Source organism: Saccostrea echinata, unplaced genomic scaffold (genome assembly GCF_033153115.1).
Source record: "Saccostrea echinata isolate AGI-Se365-2 ecotype Australia unplaced genomic scaffold, CSIRO_AGI_Sech_v1 ptg000001l, whole genome shotgun sequence".
NCBI classification, from domain to species: domain Eukaryota; kingdom Metazoa; phylum Mollusca; class Bivalvia; order Ostreida; family Ostreidae; genus Saccostrea; species Saccostrea echinata.
Window position 1 is genome coordinate 23397205 of NW_026889750.1, and position 27349 is coordinate 23424553.

Sequence of the window (27349 nt, forward strand, 5' to 3'; positions counted from 1 at the left end):
TTATACTGTGACACTTACCCTCTCTCTGTTTGTCTGATTTCTCTGTTGTGGGCCTGCAATATAGTTCCGAGTCCTATTCCTGCAAAAATGTACCATAATAATGATCATATACAGGTCCAAACTAAACACAAGATTACATGAGAAAAATTTACATAAAGATCATGCTTCTGAACATGACCCTGGAACAATATTTACATACTAGATATGAGTCAAAATCATGATGACAGCAGACTGAAATTTGAATTATTCCCAGTCAAGAGTTACAAAGTTTATTGCTCAGAAATGTTTTGCAATGATTTCTACATTTCATTGTATTGTAACCTGGATATTTGACCTGTGTCTTCAAATACAGGTGATACATCTCACTATAAATTAAGTCATGGAAATATAGGAAAGAGAGAAAACTTTTGTCACAAATGAATGTACTTCTACATTCAATTGTTCTAAATCATTGAACTTCGTGGCTAATCTGGGTAAAAGCTTGAAATGTTGCTTCAAATAATTTAAACATTTGTTTTTTTATTCAATTTAATTTATAGATCAAGATTATGTACAGAGATCATTATGGTGCAGACTTTATTGATAACATCATGTTAAACATCATAACCACAGTGTCATTGATAAAAAAAAGTTTATGCCCCAAAAATTTTCAACCAAAATTGCAAATGTAATAATTCAAAACTTTGAGGTCAAAGGTCAAATTGGCTTGAAACACATCTTTTGATGATACATGTTAAATATAATGCTGAGTTAAAAGATCTGGCCATAAGGAAATTCCCTGCCCTCAAAATTAACAATCTGAGGTCAAACATCAAGGCAATATGTGGGTCACAAGTGTATGTGAAAAGTTATTTCATGATAATAATATCCATCTGCCAAATTTCTTCTGCCTTTGATATAAATCTTGAAATTTCATTGGTCGAGAAATATATACTGCATAAAACCATATCATGCTGCCTACTGACATGGTATTGTTAATATGGCCCCCACCCACACATGTGACCTACTGACCAGGTATCAAATAAACATCCCCCTTCCAAATGTCCTACCGATTAAATATCAAATTCCATATACATTTTCACTTGACCTCGCAAGGAGCTTAATAACTGACATCACATAAGAATCAGACAACATCACAATGTAAACAATTGTTACAGAAAGGTTTGCTCAGAGAAAATGAATTTTACTGAAAAATCTTCGACAGGATAAATTTGTTAAAAAGACACTTAGAGGGGTAATTAAAAAATATATGGGGTCCTTGAAAAAATGCACAGTATTTGGATCAGTTTATGCCTATCATATATGATCTGTGCAAGGTAGACACTTGAACAATCTTGCAGAATGAAGAAAAAACATTTCAATTATGAACTGGAATTTCTGATATTCTAATTAAGGAGAGGTCACCAACCTTTGTATTTTCCAGTGATGCCACTTCCTGCACAGTAGTACACCAAGAACAATAATTAGGACAAGGAAAAGAACCCCCAGGGGGACTGCTACCCCCACCCCCACAATTATCTGCTTGTCCTCTGTAATCGTTCTGGGGGTGCTAGAAACTGCTGAAACTGTCAATGAGAAATGTCCTGTTCTCTTAGATTATCAATATTTTACATGAATATTTTGTTTCTGTAAAAATTAAACTGTTTTAGAAAACAAAATACTGTGCGTCATTCATACTCTGAATGAAGTACAAATTTAACAAAATTTATATAAATTAATGTATATGTTAAAGGGTTGTTATATAATATATATTATATAAACAAGTTGAATTTGCACATGTTCTAGAAGTAGGTGCTATCAGAAATACTTGGGATACTGTGAGCACCGAGCTCACAAAATGATACCCCCACCCACTCAATTATGAATATAATGTGGAAAGTGCATTTCTTGGCAGCATGTAAATGTGATTCTGTGAAAGTACCATTGATTTTCAATCTGGAGTTTAGAAGGAATTGTGTTAACAAAATAGTTCCCCTTTTATCAAGTATAATGGCAAAGTCAATGTTTTCCTATTGGAAACTTCAAAAATCTGTTCAATCAAAATGTAAAACAGGAGGTGCAGAATATGGCACTATGTAATAAAGATTCTGTGAAAGTGTTTCATTAAATCTTATTCAGTGGTTTATGAGGAGTTGTGGATAAGAGATGGGTAACCAAAATATTATAGAAACTTTAAGAAAGAATGGCAGTGTCCATGATTTGCTATGGGAAACCCTGAACATGTGTCCAATCCAAATGCAAAATAGGAGATGTAAAAAGCCACTACATAAAACATTTTGTGAAAGTTAAATTAAATTGTATTCAGTGGTATTGAAGGCATTGTGAATAAGGGATGGCTACCCCTAAGTGTAACAGATGGACACTCCCATCCCTATATAGCCGCCCCACCCCTCAAATTTCAAGTTGGGGTATAATTAACAAAATACATCCACACAATTAAACCACAGTCTATACATTATCTGTACCTGTTGTTGTTTCAGTTGTTGTAGGAACAGGTGTTGTAGATGGAATTACAGTAGTACTTCTGTAATAAATTAAATGTATAATAGAAACAATGCCATATTTGGGCTTTGATTTTAATTCGCCATATCTAAGAAAACATTAAGGTTTCAAATAATCAAATTAACATAAAAGGTAATCATGATCTAATAAAGTTACTATTTTACATCTACATACAATAAAACTTGCCTGATCCGGACACCACTGGTTCCAAAGAAATTGGCTGGATTAGACAACATTCCGGATTAGACAACACTTTAAACAAATGAATTTACTGAAAAGGACTTCAATTTTACATTGTATTAGGCAAGATTTTGGATTATACAACATCCGGATTAGACAAGTTTTACTGTACTAATATGTGAGGATAATTTCTCCAAATTTACATTGTATGTCTGTTCTATATTTTGAACTTCATTTTAATACGATACGTTCAGCCATTTACTTACATCAAGCAATTCCACCAGCCTGGAGAATGAGTGATACAGGTTACATTTTCTGAACATGTCTTGCATACCACTGGAACTGTATTAAATAAAATAAATTCAAGGTCATTTTTTGCTGGCAACTCAGAGGTGAATTACCTAGCTCAGGTTAGAAATGGAAGTCAACAATACTGTGAAATGTTAAACATACTGGGTAGGGCTATCGAATTTTTTGATTTTTCCTGTAGAATGCTTATGCTGTTTTGAGTTTAAAATTCAGAAAAACTTTCCCCTGAAACTTGACAAATCTAACTACATGTACTACAGTAAAACTTGGTTATGCAAACTTGCTTATAAGGAAATAAGGTTATAAAGAGACTTGAATAAATCCCGTAGGTAACTTTTCACTGTGTTCCTTATATGGATATAAAAAATCTCTGTTATAAGGAAGCAAAATTCCAAGTCTCAGAGACTTCTTTATATCCGAATTTTACTGTACATACAATCATGGCTACACAGTTTGCAAGACTTTTATCTAGAATAGAAAACTGGTTTACTGTAGCCTAGCTTACAATAAAATCTTTCTGTTTCCATCTTTCATTTTACAAGCACTGAAGTAATCTAACCTTCTCGAGTTCCATCAAAGATGTCTGTATTCTTTAACAAAGGTACACAGTTACCAACAAGAGTTATGCACCCTACAGTGTCTATTTTCTCGTTGACTTTACTGGCAATCAGGGCCACAAAATCTGGGTCAGTTAACACTTTCAAGAGGACTGTCACATGTAATTTTGTTCCAGTGGCCAAAGCTCTATAATACAAGAAATATTTATAAATCTGCTGTGCCTTTTAAAGGGTTCAGCTTACAATTGTAATATCCTTAATCAACTGTACCTATACACAAGGAAATTTTTATACTCAACTCCTCATCCTCTGAGTGAGTGACAAACTCAAACATTGCCTATATAATATATAATTTCACAAAGGATGCACACCTCCAAAAATTTCAACAAAATGTCTTAAAATATGAACATACCAAATTATTTGATGATGCGTGCACTAAGAACTAGAATTATAAGGATGAAAATATATTGGCATTAATTTTCAGGTCACTCACAATATTGTTGACAACTGGATTCTGTCTACCACTGTGAAGTTCAGTATTTCATTCAGCTAGAAAAAAAATCATATCTTTGTTAGTTCCATCTTTCTTGTGATCCATGCAACAATTTGCATATCATGTACAAGCTAATGGATATACTTCTTTTTTTATATACAGTTGAACTTCGGCATATCGAACACTGATATCTCGAATACCATGGATATGTCGAAGTGATTTTAAAGTCCCAACCAGTTATTCTTAAAATATTTTACCCTTGAAATCTCGAATCCTTGGATATCTCAAAGTTTTTTCACGGTCCCATCGAGTTCGAGATAACAAGGTTTGACTGTATGTTTACATTTTAAAATTTCTTTGTCCAAGATAAAACTACAATTAGTAAAAATACTTGATTTCTACATGAAGCTACTGGTTTATCGATAGGCTTGGTTAAAAAAATCATGTGTGGGGTGGGACAGAGACAGAAATAAGCGGGGTTTGTAGCACGTGAATTAACAGAATCAAGTGCATGTAAATATATGGAATAACTCAGATTTTTTGGTATCATAAATGCCTTTGGCATTTATGCAAATTATCACACAAGCCAAATATAAGGAATAACTCAGATTTTTTGGTATCATAAATGCCTTTGGCATTTATGCAAATTATCACACAAGCCAATTGCTTGATCACATCATGAAACCAAAACTCCTTAAATATTGTAGGTGTAGCATTAGACTTACTGTTGTGATGACCGAGTTTTCAAACACAGCATATTTTATATCTGTTGTATCTGCCATAAATGCTTCATAGCTCTTAGCTGTTGTTATTTTCAGGGATACTGCATTAGTAGTGCTTACTAAAAAAAAAATTAAATTTGATGATTAAGTTACACACATGTATATATACATGTACTAATGTAAAGAAATTGAATATAAATATTATGTAGGATAAATATTCACTTTCCTATTATGAAAGAATAACTAGGTGTTTCACATAATACTATCAGTTATAGCTATATTAACTTTATATAATCAATTTAAATAAATTTGTTGCATACCTGAAATAGTTCTGAAAAAAGAAAGAAATTATTACACAAAGTTAACACTTCTTCACACTTTAGTGAAACTTATTTTTTCATGCAGATAAAGCACTGAAACTTAATTTGGGGAAATAAACTTTATATTACCAGAATTCATGAAAATTTTGTCTCACTTATAAATACCATATGGCTATAATATAAAATTCTTGCAAAAATAAGGTGTTGCAAAAATTTGGTGATCTATACTGTAGTACGCACAGCCACTTCATAAAGTAAGGAAAAAAACTGACTGTTAAATAAACTCATACGAAACTTCCTCAAGTGCATTGAATAGAAAAAAAAGTACCTGCATACATAGCTGTTATCCACAAGGATGTGACATCTTTCGGTGGAAAGACAAAGTACACAGGGGGCAGGTTCTACAGAAAAACAAACAAAAAACAAACCCATTACCAGCTTCAAATTAGTTATAAATAAGGGGTCTAATAATATACCAGTATACCACGATATACAAAATTGTACTCTATTGCGATACATGTACAAAACTGTATACCTGTGCACCACAATCTTTTCCTAAATAAACCTTATAAAATTGATTTTCTTTAATCATTCAATCTGTTTTCATGTGTTTAGAGCTTATTAAATGTTACATAATGTATTTATGAAATTATGAACTGAATCTACAACTTTATATCCTTTCACACTGTAATAGAGAGGTCCTCATTTAAGAACAAATCCCTGCAATAGGTGAAATATCATGATTTTCATATGATACAGTCCAAATGTATAATGATACATTATGATACACTCTAGCTGTATCTTTACTCCCTATTAGTTATCTGTTGAAGATGGGCAAATAAATAAACATGCATATTAGAAGTTCTGTTATATTCTTATTGAATTTAAAAGCCTGCAAGGAAAAACTATTATAATAATGCATTCTTTGAAAAAAAAAAAAGTCACAATCATATTATATGTACAAGTTCATTGTGTTTACTACATTACGAGTTTCAGAAAATCTGAAATGTAGATGAGCTATTCTGTTAATAAAATCAATCTAATGAAGCAATTCAATTTATCAAGTGAATAGTTCTAAAAGGATTTCCCAATTATTTATCTGAGCTTATACCTTTCAAAACATTCTATCCAAGAAGTTAAAAAGCCTTGAAACCATTTTTTTTTTTGTTTATCTGCCCATGATCTTTTAATTATTGTAATTGCAGGTAAATTTTGCAGCTCAAATGCTTTTTAATGTAAAGCATTCTTATTTCTGCATTTGCAATTTTTTGTGATTCCATTCCATATATAATACAAAGATATAAGAATTCAGCATTTTATGATTCTAATTTTCAACAGAACTGCAATATTTTCTGAAGAATGCATAACCCTCATATGATATACAGTATTTGGTGTTAAAAAATAGCAAAGTAAGAGAGTTTCCCTAATGAGATTTATTACCCCCCCCCCCTTTTCAAAAAATGCATTCAAACCAAGTACAGCATATTCTGTATTTCTACATAGACGGGCTCTTAAACCTGAAAAGAAATTCACTACTGTATAGGGGGAAAATAACTCGCAGTGTTAATATTTGCTATATTCACGGTGTAATTAAAATCTGTGAATTCAAGAAACAGTGAATAAGTTTTCAATAACCTCCATTTTATATTTGGAAATTTGAGAATAGACTACGATAGGTATATATACATGTAGTACATGGTCATTTCAGTAATTATGAGTCATACTTGTCATTCAATTATTTTAATTATCACGCTTAACTTTAATTTAGATTAGCAGATAATAACTTGTAAAAAAGCTATTTTAATAGCCAATGCTACGTTTCATCAATCAAAACACAGGTTTTGATTACCTTGCATAACTATGTTACCACGGGTATTTGTTACCTGCATTATCACGTTTTTATCGACATTTTGGTTTTAAAAAATCATTCAAATAACTATCGGAACTTGCCGAAGATGTGGAAGGGCATTATTTCGTCGACCTACATTTACAAATTCTTACCGTCCAGTGTCTTAAAAGTATTATCTCTTCGGAAAAAAGATCTTGAGGTTTACATGCACTCATTGTAATAGCATATAGGAAAGTTATTCGACGCTTATGGTCAAAGACTTTTAATAACTGCACTTGTTTTGATTAGTCAATTAATTACTAAATCTAACTATTTTATATAAACCTACCCTGTTCTTCGTGAAGTGAATACATAACGCTGATTAATGTCGTTCTAGCTATGCTATAGATTAAACGGATATAGACAAGGGAGGTAACTTTTATTATATACAGATTCCGCGAATTCAACAAACCGCGATCGTGTCAGAGGAGAAAAAAACATGAAAATTACAACCCATGAAATTAATCCCCTATACAGTATTCAAGTTCTTGCACCACTGACTGTCCATATGACTTTTATATTCTTCAGCCACATGCAACCATACTGTGTCAAATATGAACTTCTAATATCCTCAAATTACAAACTTATGAGCACAATGCTTTACTCTGTCCTTAGCTTGTACCTCTGTCCAGTTAACTTGGTCAGTGTACATGCTCACACATGGCCATATTAAGCAACCTTTTTCTCAAGCACAACCTATAAAGTTTGTACATCTCAGAGTTATGGGTCACAGAAGCATTTTTTAACACTGACAATCAAGCTTATATAAATTCAGAAAATATCCTTTGGTCATTTGCATGTTTTGTTTTAAGCAGTAGCTTTAGCAATCCCTACAATACAGAATTATGGCCTGGATAGGAGTTTGCACTTCTGAATCTAGTGACCTTGACCTTCTACAAATAAATCATTTTCAAGCTATGACCTTGACTGATCTGACATATTATATCCTCTTATCATTAACAAACTTTAGGCCTGGTAGATAATTACAAAATTATTAAGCTTAAGTAGTTAGTCTAAACTCTATGATAACATCAAAGCACCTCCCAATATTTTGATCTTTTGTTTACAGTTTTGTAAAGACTGGTCAACACTTACTATAAGGTACTGATGTAACTGGGTTTTCTAATACAGCATATTTTGTTCCCTGTAACTGTATTCCTGACTGGTAAATGTTCTGTAGAACTGTACTCAACTGTGCTTCCAACTCCATTGTGACATTTGTGTTAAACTTCACTAGTAGGTCAAACACAGTACTGCTCTCACTGTAAAATAGTAATATAGTGGGAACATGATGATCGATTAACTAACACTTTATCTGATGTTTTAGTTAACAAAAAATAAAACATATGTTGTGCCTTTTAACTTACCTAATTCTAAAAATCTTCACAGACTTCAGATTCTGCATGTTTCCAAAAAAGGAACGAGTCTAAACAAAGATAAATATGGATTACGATCTCGGATTACTTCTGCCACATTTTGTCACATCCAAGATTTGTGTAACTTTATAACATTAAGGAATTTATTACATACCTCAGTTTCCATGTCCTCCTTTAGGTTTTTGTACAGCAGTGAAGAGGGGTTATTGTATTCAGATCGGAAATTGATATTTGTTTTCAACTGTACATTTACTGTTGAATTTACATCTGTAAAAAAGCAAAGAACTAATTTTGTAATGGCCAATATCTACCCAAAAAAAACAACTTTATTGGATCCATGGATATTAAGTCATAAGTTGAGGTCAGGTCTAGTAAAATTTTAAGGTACTTGTCTGACTGGTCTAGTATGTTTTAAAGTTAATGTTGAGCCCTGCTTAAATGATCAAGTTGTCCTGTTTGTGTTTAGTGAATTCCTATAATATGAACAAGTTGTCCTGTGTATGTTTAGTGAATACCTAAATGAACAAGTTGTCCTGTCAGTGTTTAGTGAATACCTTCATGAACAAAGTGTCCTGTCAATGTTTGGTGTCGAATACCTACATTAACAAGTTTCCTGCACATTTAGTGAATACATACATGAACAAGTTCTACATGAACAAGTTGCCGTCTGTGTTTAGTGAATACCTACATGAACAACTTGCAACTGTCCTGTCAGTGTTAAGTGAATACCTAGTACAAAAAACAAGTTGTCCTGTCAGTGTTTAGTGAATACAACATGAACAATTTGTCTTGTTGGTATTTTAGTGTATACCTACCAGTGATTTTTCTACACCCAATTTAGGTCCGAATATCGGCCCTTTCCCCTATCAAAAATTACCGATTTTTTCCCGATTTCAGTTGCTTTTTCCCCCCAGAAAAACCGTTATTGATTTTGTTATATTGAATTTTTTATGTACGACTTATCTAAATTGGAACGCTATTGCTCTCGGTCATTCATACTCTTAAAATAATAGTGAAAAACAGCAGATCATTTTGTGCGTTTACAAGACATAGAAAAACACATGGATCATGTCAAACGTCAAACTAAATACATCGTAAGAAAGTGTAAGATGCATGTGAGCAGGCGAAACATAGCTTTATTTGTAAATCCAAGAACTAGTAGTTCTACAACAAGCATCCCTGATTCCATGAAAATCAAACTGTTTCTACACCCGGCAGATGCAACTAATATTGCAGGGTAATTGCAGCACAATGATTAGGGTGATTTAGAAAGCTAGAAGAAAATGATTTGTTTTAAATCATGTCAGATTATATCATCTTCAATGGCTATTATGAGTAGGATTTTTTTTATGTCTACCATTATGGCAAAAAAAAAAAAGAATTGAAATATAGGACGGTCACAACTAATGACAACTTTCAAAGATTAAAAAAAAGTTAAAAATGTAGAACTGTGTCTAATTTGTTATTTTGTAGTAAATATTTTGAATGAATGATGTTACATTTACTTATATATTTTATTTTACCTGTCAATTAAGGTTTATTTCAATCTTATTGATTTTTCCCAATTTTACACAAATGTCGATGATTTTTCCCAATTGTAAAGGCCCAGGCCCCTTTTAAAAAATGTAGAAAAATCACTGCCTACATGAACAAGTTGCACTGTCAGTGTTTAGTGTATACCTACATGAACAAGTTGTCCTGTCAGTGTTTAGTGAATACCAACATGAACAAGTTGTCCTGTCAGTGTTTAGTGAATACCTAGATGAACAAGTTGTCCTGTCAGTGTTTAGTGTATACCTACATGAACAAGTTGTCCTGTCAGTGTTCAGTGTATAGCCATTAGGACAGAAACAGAAAGCTAGTCCTCCCTCCACTCTACATCCATACTGACAGGAATCACCCGTGCCAACACAGGGGGAGGTAGACAAATCTGCAAACAAGAGAAAGAATTCAAGCAATTGTTAACAAAATTCAATATATGGGTCACATGCCATTAGTATAAGCAATATGGTGATGAGATTACATTTCATGAATATAATGCACAACTACTACAACCTTATACACAAATATCACATTTACAATAGTTATTTCCCTTTGTGAGGTCAGTCAGTGTAACCCAGTGTTTTCCCTCTGTAATGTTACTAACTTTATGGGGCATTAAATCTGTATGTTTATGTTCATTATGTTTTCTTTCATGCCTCATACTATGGCAATACAGGGACAGTATAAAACAGTTTGAAAGCATTTGAAGGTTTAAAATATTTACAGGTAAGTTACAAAGGATATACTGTGGAATCATTTTAATTCATGGGGGGGTCAATGTTCGAGGGCAAGCAAAATTTTACTTATTCGTGGGGACGTAATTTCGTGGGTTACTCATTTATATGGTAGATTCAACGATTCAATATGTTTACAAAAAATATGTTCATGGGGATATTAATGCATGGGTAAGGGTGACCCACAAAATCCACAAACATTGGTCCCCAGCAATGATGATTCCAGAGTAGTGAGAAAAATGAGTGTTACACCAACAAAGAGAGATAACGCTTAAGAATGTGAAAAAAGTCATGCCTCAAAATATGTGCTATATAATGCATTCTTGCTGTCTCTCTCTCAAAAAAAAATATTACAATTCAATATTCATATACAAAATTTATGGTTTTCCTCACATATGTTGCAATACAGTATTGTAGGATCAAAGTCAATCAAATATATCATAATTCATTTGCATTAATAGATGTACATGTCAGCTGGAATCTTAACTTTGTCACTCAAAAGAAAATATTTAAAGTAGCATGAACTATTTCAAGCAGGAATTGATGAGTTGGAAGCTCCAACTTCCCTGAAGAAGAAAAATAATTACCTTTAATACATTGATTGGAACCAGTCAGGTAGAATCCATCATAACAGAAGCAGTAGTAGCCTCCTATTGTGTTAAGACACTGTTGTTGACAGTCTGATGTCTCCAGTGTACACTCATCAACATCTACAATCAAAGGTTAATGGAATATTAGATACAGATGAACTCTGGTATCTCGAACAATGATATCTTGAATACCATGAATATGTCAAAGTGATTTGGAAGTCCCAACCACTTATTCTTTAAGTATTTTACCCTCGATATCTCAAATCCTCGGATAATCAAAGTTTTAACTCGGTCCCCTCGAATTCTAGATAACAAGGTTTGAATGTACTTAGAATTAATTAATGACACAAAATAGTGTTTTCATTTCCAATTCACTATAAGCTTTTACATTTAGAGACAAAATAGTAAAATACACAAATCTAAAAAACCCACTTTCAATTAATGAAATATTGCACCATACCTTCACAAGTTCTATTGTCTGATCCGAGTTGGAACCCATCAGTACAGGAGCACCTGTAGCTTCCCTGTGTGTTAATACATCTCTGTGTGCAAAGGTGTTGGTTAGTAGAACACTCATCAATATCTGAAACAACAACCAAAACACCAGTCACTGAATGCTGAAGAAGGTTAGTATTACAGATTGTTAAATCAAAATGTATCTATACTTGTCTTTAGAGACTATTGCAGATTTTTGGATCACTGAGTCAAGTAGGTTCATGAGAAATGTTCTACCTTGACACAGATTGTTGGAGTCTCTTTGGAAACCCTTTTCACAGACACACAGACGAGAGAAGTTGACATGAACACACTTCTGGTGAGTACCACATGAGGTGTTACTACAGTCATCAACATGTTGTGAGCAGTGGGGACCAGTCCAGCCCTGTTTACACACACAACCAGTCACAGGGTCACATCTTAAGGCACCACGTCCACAGCCACAGGAATTTGTGCAGTTATCTCCCCATTTTCCCATATCAGCACAACCTTAAATGAAAGGTAAGTATCAAAAGATTGGTCCAGGTAGGACCAATATTTACTTGGAAATTGACTTGCTCTAAAAACTTGAGCCATTCATGTGAAAAATATGTGAGTCAGAACCCCTAAATGCGTCATCCATGCAAGTTTGGTTCAGGTAAGGCTTACAATGACTGGAATGGACCCCCTTCAAAAATTTCAACCTGCTCATTCATCCAGAAAATATTGATAGATGCAACCTCTAATGCATGGCTTGTAATAAGCATAGTTACTTAGATGTATCATCCATGAAATATGGTCCATGTAGGGCTTACACTGACTTGAGCAAAAGACATATGCTCCAAAAATTTTACCAGAAACAGCAACACTAGGGGAATAGCATTAGCTCTGAGCTAAAAACTCTTTCCTTTAGCTCTTTATTGTGAGCATATTCAATTGATATGGCCAATATTTTAAATGGGATAGTTAATTTCGCATCTCATTCATTGTTTCATGTGAGATTTTGCACTACACATTAAAACTTCCATACTTCATGAAACACAACTCTGCAAATAGAGATAAATTTAGCATTTCTTACTGATACAAGTCTTCCTATCAGTGTCCAGAGTGAATCCTTTGGGACACTCACAGGTAAATCCACCCCAGGTATTTGAACAACTGTGAGAGCAGCCAGATATACCCATCCAACATTCCTGAAGGTCTGTGAAAAATATATCAATGTCAAATCCACAAAATTATTTTTATCAAGCCTTTTTAGACTACTCCCAAAGCTACAAATTTATACATGGCCCTTAGTCACATCTAACACTCATAGGGAAGTGTACAAACAAAATGTTCTGTATAAGTCCTAGTGGTTAATATTTTTAGTATGAAAGGTCATGGTCCATTTCTCTAGGCTTGATGTCACATCACTGGTTCCTTAAATAGACAATATGCCAAATATGGAATATTTAGTAATTCTTATAAGTGATAGTGCTAGCTAATGCTATAAATGTCAAAGTTGCCAGTCAATTTTATTAAGTCTTCAATATTATCTGGTATATAATGAAATCATATCTTTCTCCTATACCGAAGATTCAACCTACCATTACAGAGAGTGAAATTATCCTTTTGTACAGGAGAGTAACCAGCCCTACAGAAACACACAGGATTTCCTCCTCCATCCACAGTACACCCCCCATAGGTATGGTCACAGAAGTTCCACTTGTTACTACTTCTGCAGGGGTTAGACACTGAAAGCAGGGGAAAAGTGTGATCAGCAACCTCTAAAGGCATAAAACAGCTACCATGGAATTAGAACTCTTCAGTGTGCAGTGCTTAGAGCCTCCTTAAGGTCCAATGAAAGTAAAACCAACCCTACTTACATTGTGGGAGACACTCTTTTCCATTGATCTGTTGGCTGTATCCAGTTTTACATGTACACCTGAAGCTGCCAAATGTATTCACACACTCATGATGACAATTGTGTAACATTTCTGAGCATTCATCCAAATCTGTCAGGATGAAAATATTTGTGAAATTTGGTTTCTCACAAAACTTGAAATTCTCTCACAGATCAATGTGTGGAGTGTTCGGTATCTATTTTAAATAATTACCTTGACAAGTGTCGTTAACTCTAATAAACCCTTCAGCACAGACGCACATGTAATTGTCTGTAGTGTCCACACAAAGTTCATCTATTGGGCAGGCATACTGAGCCCAAGAGCTGCAAGCACTGGAATCTGTGATGCACATTATAGCAAAAGAATTATTAAACAGGCCTCCAAGGGACCTCTAAAATTTAGGTGCCAACTGGCACCTTATCAAAAAAATTTAGTCACCAAAGCAAATTTTTAGTTGCCAGGCAACTTTTTTCATTACGGCACCAGCTTTAAAAATTAATAGTATTCAGTATAGGGACCCATGGTGTGATTAAGAAAACATGACATGTCCATTGCTAAAAATAATTCCCTCTTCTTTTAAATTTCTTTTCGCTTTTTCATAAAAATTGTTAAAAATGTTAAAATTTCCAGAATTCGACGATTGCCAAGTCAAATTAAAATGGTCGCCAATTTGGGGACTTATGAAAATAATTTAGGCGCCAATCAAAAATTTTAGGCGCCATGGCGACTAAATTAGTCGCCAATTAGAGCCCTGTGAGAGTAAAAATTTTTCTTTTGCAGCTATATCCATATCGCTAGAGAGACTTATGAAAATATCAAGTGTTCATACATGTATTTAATTGAACAATATTATTGAATTATGAAAATTTTAACAATTATTGTGTTCATGGTTTTGAGGAATTAAGAAAAATAAAATATACTGGTACTGTAAACACAAACTCACATTCACAAAGTCCTGTATTGGTATTCCTCTGGTAGCCATTTTCACAAACACAGGCAAATGATCCATAGGTGTCTGTACAGACCTCAGGTGACTGACACAGGCTGACATCCTCACACTCATTGAAGTTTTCTTCACAGAACCTCCCAGACCAGCCAGGCTTACACACACAGCCAATCACACTGTTACAGTACAGGGCATGATGGGTACAGTCACATGACATCTCACAGTTCTGTCCCCAGTGATCAAGGTCACAGACTAACAAATCAAGATTTAAAGAACTGTGGATTTTTTTTTAAAAATGGATGTGTAGGTCTCAAACAGTGATAAATGATAAACAGATTCCCAAATTAAACACTGAGAACAAACAATGTAACACTGTAAAGTACATACCCCAGCATTTAAGCAGTACATTCAGTGTTTTCCCCAGAAAATTTTTAATGCATGGGGGGAATTTTGCTGAATTGACGGCGCGCGGCGTGTCTCGTTGAGTTACTTTTGCATGTATCTGAATTTATATTTAAATGAAAAATACAAATGCATCATTCATTTACCTTTTTTTTTTTTAAAATTTAAATGATATATTTTGAATATATTGTCAATTTAACTTTTAAAATAGCTTAACAATTGAGCTCTCTTTTATAAAAAAAGATCTAAACACAAAAAAATTGTTCTATTTTATTTTCCTCTAAAGCTTCTGTCTTTTTATCACGCTTATGAGCTGTGTTATTCTTGCTTTCTACAAACTGAATAGGCCCCTAGTGACCCCCCCCTTTTTTTTTTTTAATTTAATTTACTTCTTTCTTTTTTTTTGACTTTTACAGTCATTTTTAAGCAAAAAGGGTGAACATTATGTAGCACCATTGCTTACATGTAAATATTGTGACAACATATTTAGTACATTGGTGTCAGACTTATTTTTTATTCAACGTAAGCTGTTGAATGTGGGTCAAGCATGTGCGCTAAACAAAGTATTTGCCCATAATTCATAGAGTAAATAAACAATGATCATAATATTTATTGGACATGTTTACTTTAAGCATATTTATGCTAAAAAATGGCTTTAAAATTATGTGCTTAACTAATGAATTTTTTTTTATGTCGGAACATCAATGCTATTTATAGAATGACCTGTGGATGTTGGAAAAACCCACATGTGCATTAACAAGTGTATTAATTTCACCATGTGTACTATCTGACAGCAATTAATAAATTTTTCATGCTTATAAATATTTTTAATCAAATAAAAGCTTAATACTTAGTAACATATCAGTAAATTGCAATAAACATAAATTGACAACTATTCCATCATAGCCCGTACCGCGATTCGCATCGAGTTCACCACAGGTGCGCAACATGTATACAGTACATGCTATGATTCTAATGATTTGAATTGTTTTATTGAAAGATTAATAACTGATAACATTCAAAGTATATCTTCTTCTTAAAATAGTCTAACATTAATAATTCATGCATTGCGGGAAGCATAGCGGCAATGTGTGATGCATGGCGGGGGATCGTGAATGCATGGCAGTACCGCCATGCAAAAACGGCATAGGGAAAACACTGCGTACATTTATACTGCAAACATAGGCTGCATAAACTAGAAATATGTCCATAGGACATGAATGCCCCACCGAGGTTATATTAGTATTGCAACATGAAAATTTGTATTAGTGTATGAAATTTGATGAGAATATCTTGAATAGTTTCTTTAAAATAGAAATTGAAAATCTAAAAAGTTGTATATAGATGATAAATTTTTACAAAATTATGTATTAGTGCATAAGCTTACATAAACATATCTTAAATGGTTTCTTTAAAATTAAGCAAAATGCAAATTTAAGAAAAGTGAGATCAAGGTCACAGGAACGTTCAAGGTCAATCGTTTTTGCAGTTGAATAGTTCTCACAAACACGTATCAGCATATTAAGTTTGATTAAAATATTTTGAATGGTTTATTAAAAACTGAGCTAAACACTAATTTATAATAAATGAAGTTAAGGTCAAAGGAAAGGTCAAGGTCAAAAAATGTTGATGCAGTTGAAAAGGTTACATCAGTGTGTATTAGCATATGAAGTTTGATAAAAAATATTATGAATGGTTTCTTTAAAACTTAGTTAAACACAAATTGAGAAAAGTGAGGTCAAGGTCAAAGGAAAGGTCAAGGTCCAAAAATATTGATGCAGTTGAATAGCTTACACCAGTATTTATCAGCATATGAAGTTTGACACTAATTTAAGAAAAGTGAGGTCAAGGTCAAAGGAAAGCAGGGTTCGACACTAACGGTGGACCGGCGGCCCGAGTCCACCAAAAAATTGGAAGGTCCACCAAATGTTCTGGACTAGGTGGACCATCGGTCCACTTAAAAATTAAACACCATATTTAAAAAAGAAACGGTAATTCCACTTTTTCTATAAATTGACATCCGTAAATCAACAATTAATTCATCCATATTTATATTTTACAAGAGATAAATAGGGTATAATTTATTTTGGGGAACCTAGCGACTAAATATATATTTTACATGTAATATTGATGACTACAATATCAATAACATTGACTGCAAGAACATTCAACACGGATCTTGAAAAAGAAGCATGTAAAATTCGAGCCAAATTGGTCAGTCTGTCCTTTGTTTGTTTAATGCACAGAAAGGTGTTAAAATATACACTGGGTAACAGGAAATCACTTCACGCCTGACTTTCTGATGGCCAGGTCTGGAGATAATGAGAATTGATTGACAGCTGCATTTATGCATTGTCCTCAAACAGGTGTGATTTATATTTTATGAATACGTTATCTGCAGTTCCTGTTTTTTTTCTGCTATACATTATATCACATAAAAGAATCATATGATCGCAGTTTATTTGAATAAATAATAAAATAAATAAATAAATAAATAAATATACTTTTGTCAGTTTTGCATCGTATAAAAAGTATTCTAGCCATAGATACATGAAAAATTCATTTGTTTATATGAACAACTCAATTATTGGGATTATAAATTGTATCTACCGTTGGAAGCTAAATAAATGCAGGTTTTTACCATTGTAAATAAATGATATTAAAATAACAAATTGTTTGAAGATGTAGATTGTGTTCTTTTTTTTAGATATTGAAAATATGTTTCACAATATTGCTAAAAACTCCTGACTACTAGTAATTGATTTGTTTCTGTTGACTGGTTAAACTAATACTTTATTAGTCTGACGAGACTGGGTACATAAGTTGGTTTCAAGCCTTGTGTAATGAATTCATTCATTAATTCAAACATTTATAAAGGTCCACCAGAATTTGAGAAGGTCCACCAATATTTTTTGACTAGTGGACCTGCGGTCCACCAAGGTAAAATAGTTAGTGTCGAACCCTGGAAAGGTGAAAGTAAAAAAATATTGATGCAGTTGAATAGCTCTCATCAGTATGTATCAGCATATGAAGTTTGATAAAAAATTGAATGATTTCATTAAAACTGAGCAAAACACTAATTTAAGAAAAGTGAGGTCAAGGTCAAGGTCAAAAAATGTTGATGCAGTTGAAAAGCTGACATCAGTATGTATCAACATATGAAGTTTGATTGCACTATCTTGAACGGTATCTTTAAAACAGAGCTAAACACTAATTTAAGAAAAGTGAGGTCAAGGTGAAAGGAAAGGTCAAGGTCAAAAAATGTTGATGCAGTTGCATAGCCCATATCAATATCTATCAGCATATGAAGTTTGATAAAAATATCTTGGATAGTTTCTTTGAAACTGAGCTTTGAACAGAGCTAAACGCAAAATGTGACGGAAGGACGGAAGATGGACATGACAAACACTATATGCCCCAGCCATATTCATGGCGGGGCATAAAAATGTATGCATATACAGTGTATAATATAGTAACATAAAAAAAAACCCACACATACCCTGACATGACCTGTGGTCTGTCTGAAGCTGATATCCATCATAACATCCACACTCCACACTTCCATTAGTGTTCTGGCAGCTGTGTGGGCAAGGTGCATCTAAACACTCATTGATATCTAGGATAAAAATCAAATCATGTCACTTAAAACCCAGGAAAATGGAATTCAGCAAATCAAATCTACATGTCGATTCATCTAGCTTCATCAATTTGGAATGAGCATTTAAATGAAAGGTTGAGTCCTTTATATGACTGAAACTAATATCCAGAAATTAATGATATCTTTGTACAATTAAGAATGATATTTATTGTAAAGGGGCTTAAATTTGTGGGTGTATAATTCTGCTTGTTTTTCCTCTGGCACCAATTTATGGGTGCCTGAATTCTTTCACATTTCAAGTATGTCTACAGTGTGTATATCATGACTTCTGAAAGTAAAAACCTTTCACAGATTCTTAAAAATATAATTCTATTAGATAGGGGTGGGACGATATACCGATACAACGATACATACCGATATTTTCTTCTAAGATACGGTTTACGATACAGGTATTAAAATATCGGTACGAAACGATACACGAACGACCTATCCAAAAATTGAAAATGAAAGTAGTTGTCCTTGGAAAATGGCGACTTGTATGAAGCGAAGACATGATATTGATATTGAAAACACGCTTTAGAACTAATAATGTGTAGATAAGGGGTAAATCATTTTCACTTTTAAGCATCCTCGGAAGATGGGACAAGAAAAGTTCAGTTTGGAAAGCGTGTTATATATATACAGAACGTATCGTTTCCACAACAATTGATATTAGTCCATCTGGTACTAACAGCTCATAACAATGTATGGATTCTCTAATTTCCAAAATTTGAAATTTTGAAACAAATTGTGGATTTTTTTTTAAACTCAACTTGGTTACAGACTTTCAGCAATGAATATTAATGTACATGTGATGTTTTTTAAATGAATTTTTAGACAGTGTTCTTGATGAACTAGTACACAACTATTTGTAAACAACTTGTATATAGACATTTGGCAATTATGTACATGTAACAATGTTTTTGTAAATTTTAAGTCAATGAAATTGATGAACTTCAAGTATTAATTTCAAAGCACAAATGATTTGATATAGAATAATTTGTAGATTTAATATCAAGACAAAAATGAAATAAAATACAAAGTTTTTTTTTTATATAGTTTTATAATTTATCATAATATCGAGATATGTATCGTATCGTGTTATGTGTATCGAGATACGTATCGTATCGTAAGATCTGTGTATCGTCCCACCCCTACTATTAGATGTGCAAATATAACCAATATACTGAAAATCAGTATTTTAAGAAACTATACCTTCACAAGATGAGTCTGCCTTCATTCTGTAACCAAGGTAACAGAAGCACTCTGGTTCTCCTGTGCTATTAATTCTACATCCCTGGGGACATTTTCGAGCAACGCAAGGAGGTTCTACAGAGTCTAGGTATCAAAAAACAAGTTTAAATTTGAAAGCTAAGATAAAATAAACAATTCACCCAATGAAAGTACATCAATTACTAATAGATTCTTCTCAATTTGCATGAATTAACTCTGGTACCTTTAAGACATGTGTGTCTGTCTGTGTGTAGCTGATACCTTGTAGAACAGACACAGTAGTAGGACCCCTGGGTGTTTACACACTGATGCTCACAACCACTTAATATAATTGTCCCCTCTCTGCATTCATCAACATCTGAAGTCACATGAGGTGTTGTTTTTAATATTAAGAATACACATTTATTAAAAGATGAAATTCTCTTTCATGATTTCTTTTTTCACATAAGGGAATCAAACTGTATAGATTTGATGATTTGACTAAATTCTGTCTCTCCCCATGGAGAATCAGGCCATACAGAATTGTTGATGATTTGACTTAGTTACATCTCTCCCTGTGGAGAATCAGGCCATATGCACTTATAAAAGATTATGTTCAATTACATCAGTATACACATACAGCAGCTGATTTAAATGTTTAATTCTAAAGGCCAAATTCATTCTCCTTTAATGATATCTTTAATGACAAGCAAGATGAAAGCTATAGCTTGTATACTCTTTTAATCACAATATATGAAAGAGAAATGAAATGAATGGAAATTACATGTACCTAAACACTGGTAACCATGTAGTCTAAAACCTGCCTCACAAGCACAAACAAAAGACCCATCTGTGTTCACACACCTCTGAGTGCACGGATTGGTGCGTAAACCACACTCATCAATATCTGAAGAAAAAAAATCATATTCCTGTTGAATATAAACATGTAGCTGATGTAGCTACAAGCAAACATCTCTTTTAAAAAAAGTTTAATTATTTTCTTCTAGTATTAATATAATTTATAAATGACACATGACCAGTCTCTCTGTTTCAACACACATATGTTATGATTTTCACATGTATGTATATACAATTCATTGACAAGTTAATTTTAATATACAATGTAAATGAATAACATATCCTTGATAACCAAGGAGATTGAAGACATGCTTACTACTTACCAATACACTTTAAAAAGCTGGACAAGGTGTAGCCCACAGGACAGGCAGAACACTGATAGGTCAGTCCCCGGGACCTCTGGACAGAGGGGGTCAGATCCTGGCAGTCTGAGCTTTTGTTACACGGATTACCAAGGCAGCCATTCTCATCCATATTACATGTTGGACCTGTTAAACTAAGTCTGATCAAGTGCAAACATCTACATATTTTTACCTTACTGTTTACTCATCGAGACTGATTAATCAAATTAAACCAAGGCATCTAATTTATCAACAGAATACATTCTTGACATTTTCATGAAGCTAGCTAGTAATTCCTGCAAACTCTCTATCTTAAAAAAATTGATTTTGAAAACAACTAATGCAATGGGCTTTTTATTTGGATTTAAAAGGATTTCTCACCTGTCCATCCTGTTTCACAGACACACTCTACAAGGAAAAAGGAGGGTTGTTCCTGTGGGATTACATCATCAAAGTTACAGGTGCCCCGCCCACTACAGCCTGGACACAGAATGATGTCAGGGATCACAGTGGCAGATACAAGGGAATTCTGATCCATGGCATAGATCCTGTCAACAATAATGTACCCTATAATATGTCCTACAGATAAGATCTGGTTGACAACAGAGTACACTAGATTACTTATAATATGCTCTACAGCAGAGATCCTGTCAACATCAGAGTACACTAGATTACTTATAATATGCATGCACTTTGATCAGTGAGACTAGCTTTCTGTATTAATTATGAATATAAAATTCTGGTTCTGTTTCAAAATAGTTGCAACAGTTCACAGAAGAGTTAAAGTTACTGCAAATCTCATTTGAAAGTATACACTACGACTGAAATAGCGATGCATTGAGTGATTTGACAATTGAACAATTGAACAAAGGGGTTACATTCTATAAATCATGCGTTTTGATTGGTTGATTGGGGCCCGCCCACTCTCGTGTTATATCCTTTGCCTATACATAGCTGGAAAGCATCTAATGGCCTAGCCATACTTTTTGAATTAAAAAACTATAAAATCATATTTTAGCATATAATAATATTTTTTCACAGACGGTATGTCTGGCACACATATATTGTTAAATGGCACACACTATAAATTTATCCTACTATATATGTATTTCTGCCGATTTTCTTTGCAACAAATAGACGGCATTTTCTGTTTTCGGGGTTCGTTAAATTGAATAGTCTCCGTGACTTTTCAGCCCACTAAATCTTTTTCTTTATGTTTTAGTCCCTAGTGTATGTAAATTAGCAAGTACACTGGGTAGGCAAAACCCAAGCAAATTGAAAACTCAGATATTATTGTAAAACATACCTGTCTGATACTGGAGCACTTTTTATTAAAACAGATAGGACTCTGAAGTCAAATCAAAAAAGCGGGTGTAAACATGACTCTAAAAAAGCGCGTGCCTGGGGACCGCCTAGATCCCCAGCTCTGGGATAAACGGTGGAAAATTCTGCATTCTGAGCATATCCGGGTAGGGAGAGGGTGTAATAAGTTTTCAGAACTTGTGCCCAATCCCTTTGTAATTATAAATTACAATGAAATATGTTCAAATCAATATCCTGGCAATTAATTTTCACTTTGAAATTCCTCTTTTTTAAAGGATTTTTTAAAAAAATGTTATGTGTTACCTACTCTTCATCAATTTTTCCATAAAATTTCTATCAACTGGCAGAATATATATATTTTTGATGACATTTTAATGTTTCTTTATTCGTGTTGCAAGATTCTCATATCCATTACCACAATCAATGCTTCTAGTTAAACCTCCAATGATTGGCTGAATTAATATCTTAATTCGAAGAACCAATGAAGTAGGTATAAAGTGGAGCCAAAGTGTTTTTCAACGTTTAATCACAGAAATATACCCTGGGCTATCAAGTCAACTCCTGGCACAGATTTCATTTGCAAGACCATTGTACAGTTTACCATCACTCACGATCATTTTACAAAGTATTGCATCGTCTCGCTTGTTCACCAAAAGTTGATACTTAGCTCACTATAAGCACAACTTTTTTGCCCGTTTTCTATCATTCCACATTTTCAGCAATACATTTGAGAATGTGGGAGGACCTATAAAAAATGCACCAATCATATTCTTTGTTGGATTTTGCAATTGTTATTCAGTCCGATTCAATTGTATTTCAATCAGATTCAATAGTGTCATCACTCAACGCATCACTATTTCGGTCGTAGGGAATACTTTCAAGCAAGATTTGCAATAAAATCATGAAATAAATGAAAGTGTTAATGCACTTGGATGGAAGGTCACACTCACCTTACAAATCTATTTAATTTTATTCAATAATGCAGATCTATGTAAAAATATAAAATGTTACAATACTCACTGTATACTTTTAGGGGAGGTATTCCTTGGAGTCCATCTATACAAAATGGCTGATATTTGTCTCTCTGTGACATTGGCACTAATTGATCCAGATAAAATCAAGCTCACATAATCATTTCCTGTGACCTGGGCTATTGCTGTGATGTCCACCATTTCTCCCACTGTAGCAGTTAGTTTCAGAGGGTAGTAACTTATCACTGGGGAAGCTTCCGCTGGGATTGAAAAAATATTTTAAAGTTGAATCAAAACTAGAGGGGATACAAGAAGCAGCCCCCCCCCCACAACACTCACCACAGTTATACTGGAATAAATCCATTAGCATACAGACATTAGAGAGAGACAACATGACCAAAAACAGAATTTTCTTCCAACCCTCTAAAGATTTAATGCTCAGTCTGAATGAAGCAACTCTTTAATTGTTATTGTTCAGTAGATTCCATCAGAATAAAATATCAGAAAAATTTATACAAATCATCTTTTGCAGCTGAAGAAATGTATTTCAAAGTAATTATTTCATTTTACCTGGGGAGACTGGACTGTACTTGTTGCAGTTGTCAGAGGGACGTTGGATGAAGAATTCTTCACACATTCTGGCCTTAATACAGCACCAGATGTAGGGGTTTATATCAGTGTCAACAGCCTCAGTAGGGAAAGTCAAGGGATTGTATAGGAACACATAACCAGCTCCCAGGGAGGAAAACAGAAGAGAATCGAGGGAGGAGTAACAGCATTTCTGTAATAAACAACTCTTTGTAACACACAAGTCTGCCATCTAAGTAAAGTTAATATCTACTGAATCCTTACCCAAGTCAGAAGACATGCATAGAAATTTACAGAGTACAATGTATTGTTGTACTACATACATGTTCAATATTTGCTTTTATTAACATTCAGTGATAGCTAAAAACTTTCCACTGTGACAGTGGCGTTAAAGGCATATCCACCTACCCTAGTGTAGTTGGTGTTTGCTGGAGAGGTCTGTACAAAGTAACAGTTGGACTCAGTCCTGGACTGAATAAAGTCCGAGTCCAGATCTGCATGTACCGTGTTACAGGGACAAGGGGGGAGGAGGGAGTCTGCTTGTGTCACCAGACTCTGTTGTGTCACACTGTCTGACGTCATCCACGAGTAACATCGAGCACGGTAATTCTCTTCTGACTGAGTACAGGTGTCTAGTCTGTATATCCACATCCCACTTACATTGTTCCCTAAATCAAACAGGGGAAACAATCAGAAAAGTACATATAGTTCCCTGAACATTACCTAATATATTCACACTTTTCATTGCTTGCAACAGATTAATGAATGCTGAGGAACAGAGTATCCAGTACTTTAGTTTTTCACACCGAATGGTTATTGTAGCTGAGTAGAAATCTTAACAATTAAAACAATTAATATCAACAAAGGAGACAGCTGAAGATGACAAACATTACTGAACATGCAAATAAAATCTGGTTAATCAGAAATACATCAAAAGTATTTCAAGTTACTATTGTATCCCTGGGATATGACTGTTTGGTAGATCTGCCTGGAGAACGAGGCTGGATGACTGTAGGTATCAGATAGAGTGTCTCCACACTGGTACCCCATCACTGCTGGCTTTGTGGTGTCCCAGTTAACAGAGTGGAATAAAAAGGAAGTGTATGTAGCAACACCATCACTGACAACAACCAACTGGAATGTGGCATTCTGAAATAGGATTACTTGATTTAGTGGACAAATAGATCTGGGTATGATACAGTTAGAGCTACAATGGTAATTAAAATAATGAATCACTTCAAAATCAGTATTACTAAAATCAACTTTATATTGATTCTCCCAATATTTTTATTGATTTTCTTTTGAAGATGAACACTTTTGTCAATAAATTTAAATCATAGCAAATCAATGCTTATACACACCTTTGTTGGATATAGGGACCTTGGAGAGGGCACTACATTTTCCCAGGTGATAATCAGAGCTGAGTTGGGATCAAATGAATTCCCTTCTTCTTCTTCCTTTATATTGCTGACAACTAGACCCCTAGCCATTTTAAGAACATTTGTAACATCTTGGTCTCCAAACTTCTGATAGAGCTGATACCAGATACGGGAGTCACTGGACAGGTCAATGTCTGTCCAGAAAGGGGCCAGAATCTTGTTGTTAACAATGGATCCTGAAGTATCTGACAGAAGCGTTGGTCTTTCATCATCAAATCTCTTACCAACAGAAATGTACCCATTGGAATAAATCTGAAAATAAGTTGAAAGTATCTAGCTATGAGCTCACACTTCATAAAGTATCATCGTCTCTGTATTGTTCTGTATCAAATTGCTCTGGTTACATTTTTTATAAATCTGGAAATCCTCTTCATCAGGTACATTATACTTCCCTCTTTTAGCAGTAAATGAAAGCAAGATACAAGCTGACTTACATATATCTGTCTGCTGATTGAACAGCCACACATGAATCCTATGGGGTTAAACACAACTGCCTGTAAAGCATCATCTCCTGTGCTGGCTAAATAGTCACCATGCACTGAACCATAAGGTAGCAATACTGTAAATAATATATATCAATGCATATTTTTATTAATTGCACCACAACTTGAATTGATAATTAGTATGATGAAAGGTTTTTGTGCCTTTACAAAGGATTATCATTCAACTTACTTGTGTCAATATCAGGCTGAGTTGAAGTTGGTGCTGTTGTTGTGGTAGTGAGGGTTGAACTTTGTGTCAAAACTGTCATAGTTGTGGATCTCCTAGTCGAGGTAGTAGTAGTTATTGTAGACAGCTGTGTTGTAGTGGTAGTTGTAGGCTGCTGTGTTGTAGTGGAAGTTGTAGGTTGAATTGTAGTGGTAGTTGTAGGCAGCTGTGCTGTAGTGGAAGTTGTAGGCAGCTGTGTTGTAGTGGTAGTTTTAGGCTGCTGAGTTGTAGTGGTAGTTGTAGGCTGCTTAGTTGTAGTTGTAGGCAGCTGTGTTGTAGTGGTAGTTGTAGGCAGCTGTGTTTTATTGGTTGTTGTAGGCTGCTGAGTTGTAGTGGAAGTTGTAGGTTGAATTGTAGTGGTAGTTGTAGGCTGCTGTGTTGTAGTGGTAGTTGTAGGCAGCTGTGTTTTATTGGTTGTTGTAGGTTGCTGAGTTGTAGTGGAAGTTGTAGCCTGAATTGTAGTGGTAGTTGTAGGCAGCTGTGTTTTAGTGGTAGTTGTAAGCTGTTGAGTTGATGTAGTAGTTGTAGGCTGCTGTGTTGTAGTGGTAGTTGTAGGCAGCTGTGTTTTATTGGTTGTTGTAGGTTGCTGAGTTGTAGTGGAAGTTGTAGCCTGAATTGTAGTGGTAGTTATAGGCAGCTGTGTTGTAGTGGTAGTTGTAGGCTGCTGTGTTGTAGTGGTAGTTGTAGGCAGCTGTGTTGTAGAGGTAGTTGTAGGCTGCTGTGTTGTAGTGGAAGTTGTAAGCTGCTGTGTTGTAGAGGTAGTTGTAGGCTGTTGAGTTGTAGTAGTAGTTGTAGGCTGCTGTGTTGTAGTGGAAGTTGTAGGCTGCTGTGTTGTAGAGGTAGTTGTAGGCTGCTGAGTTGTAGAGGTAGTTGTAAGCTGCTGAGTTGTAGTAGTAGTTGTAGGTTGCTGTGTTGTAGTGGTAGTTGTAGGCAGCTGTGTTGTAGAGGTAGTTGTAGGCTGCTGAGTTGAAGTAGTAGTTGTAGGCTGCTGTGTTGTAGTGGAAGTTGTAGGCTGCTGTGTTGTAGAGGTAGTTGTAGGCTGCTGAGTTGTAGTAGTATTTGTAGGCAGCTGTGTTGTAGTGGTAGTTGTAGGCTGCTGAGTTGTAGTAGTAGTTGTAGGCAGCTGTGTTGTAGTGGTAGTTGTAGGCTGCTGTGTTGTAGAGGTAGTTGTAGGCAGCTGTGTTGTAGTGGTAGTTGTAGGCAGCTGTGTTGTAGTAATAGGTGTAAGCTGTTGAGTTGTAGTGGTAGTTGTAGGCTGCTGAGTTGTAGTGGTAGTTGTAGGCTGCTGAGTTGTAGTGGAAGTTGTAGGCTGCTGTGTTGTAGAGGTAGTTGTAGGCTGCTGAGTTGTAGTAGT

At 34.5% G+C, this 27349-nt stretch overlaps 1 protein-coding gene across 1 annotated transcript in view; it reads right to left on the reverse strand.

Annotated features, from left to right (window-relative positions):
• The window catches only part of LOC133187515 (fibrillin-1-like), a 77849-nt gene that overhangs the window by 6623 nt on the left and 43877 nt on the right, over positions 1–27349 (reverse strand). The window contains exons 24-47 of the mRNA XM_061322921.1: positions 20558–20674; positions 19771–19893; positions 18418–18534; positions 14514–14768; positions 13784–13909; positions 13553–13681; positions 13274–13420; positions 12766–12888; positions 11946–12197; positions 11674–11796; positions 11211–11333; positions 10149–10277; positions 8502–8614; positions 8339–8397; positions 8067–8233; positions 5412–5484; positions 5084–5094; positions 4767–4882; positions 4042–4097; positions 3551–3735; positions 2949–3024; positions 2466–2524; positions 1409–1565; positions 19–79 (exon numbers count right to left, since the gene is read on the reverse strand). Of these exons, the coding sequence (XP_061178905.1) occupies positions 19–79; positions 1409–1565; positions 2466–2524; positions 2949–3024; positions 3551–3735; positions 4042–4097; positions 4767–4882; positions 5084–5094; positions 5412–5484; positions 8067–8233; positions 8339–8397; positions 8502–8614; positions 10149–10277; positions 11211–11333; positions 11674–11796; positions 11946–12197; positions 12766–12888; positions 13274–13420; positions 13553–13681; positions 13784–13909; positions 14514–14768; positions 18418–18534; positions 19771–19893; positions 20558–20674 (2897 nt within the window). The remainder of the gene's footprint in view (positions 1–18; positions 80–1408; positions 1566–2465; positions 2525–2948; positions 3025–3550; positions 3736–4041; positions 4098–4766; positions 4883–5083; positions 5095–5411; positions 5485–8066; positions 8234–8338; positions 8398–8501; positions 8615–10148; positions 10278–11210; positions 11334–11673; positions 11797–11945; positions 12198–12765; positions 12889–13273; positions 13421–13552; positions 13682–13783; positions 13910–14513; positions 14769–18417; positions 18535–19770; positions 19894–20557; positions 20675–27349) is intronic.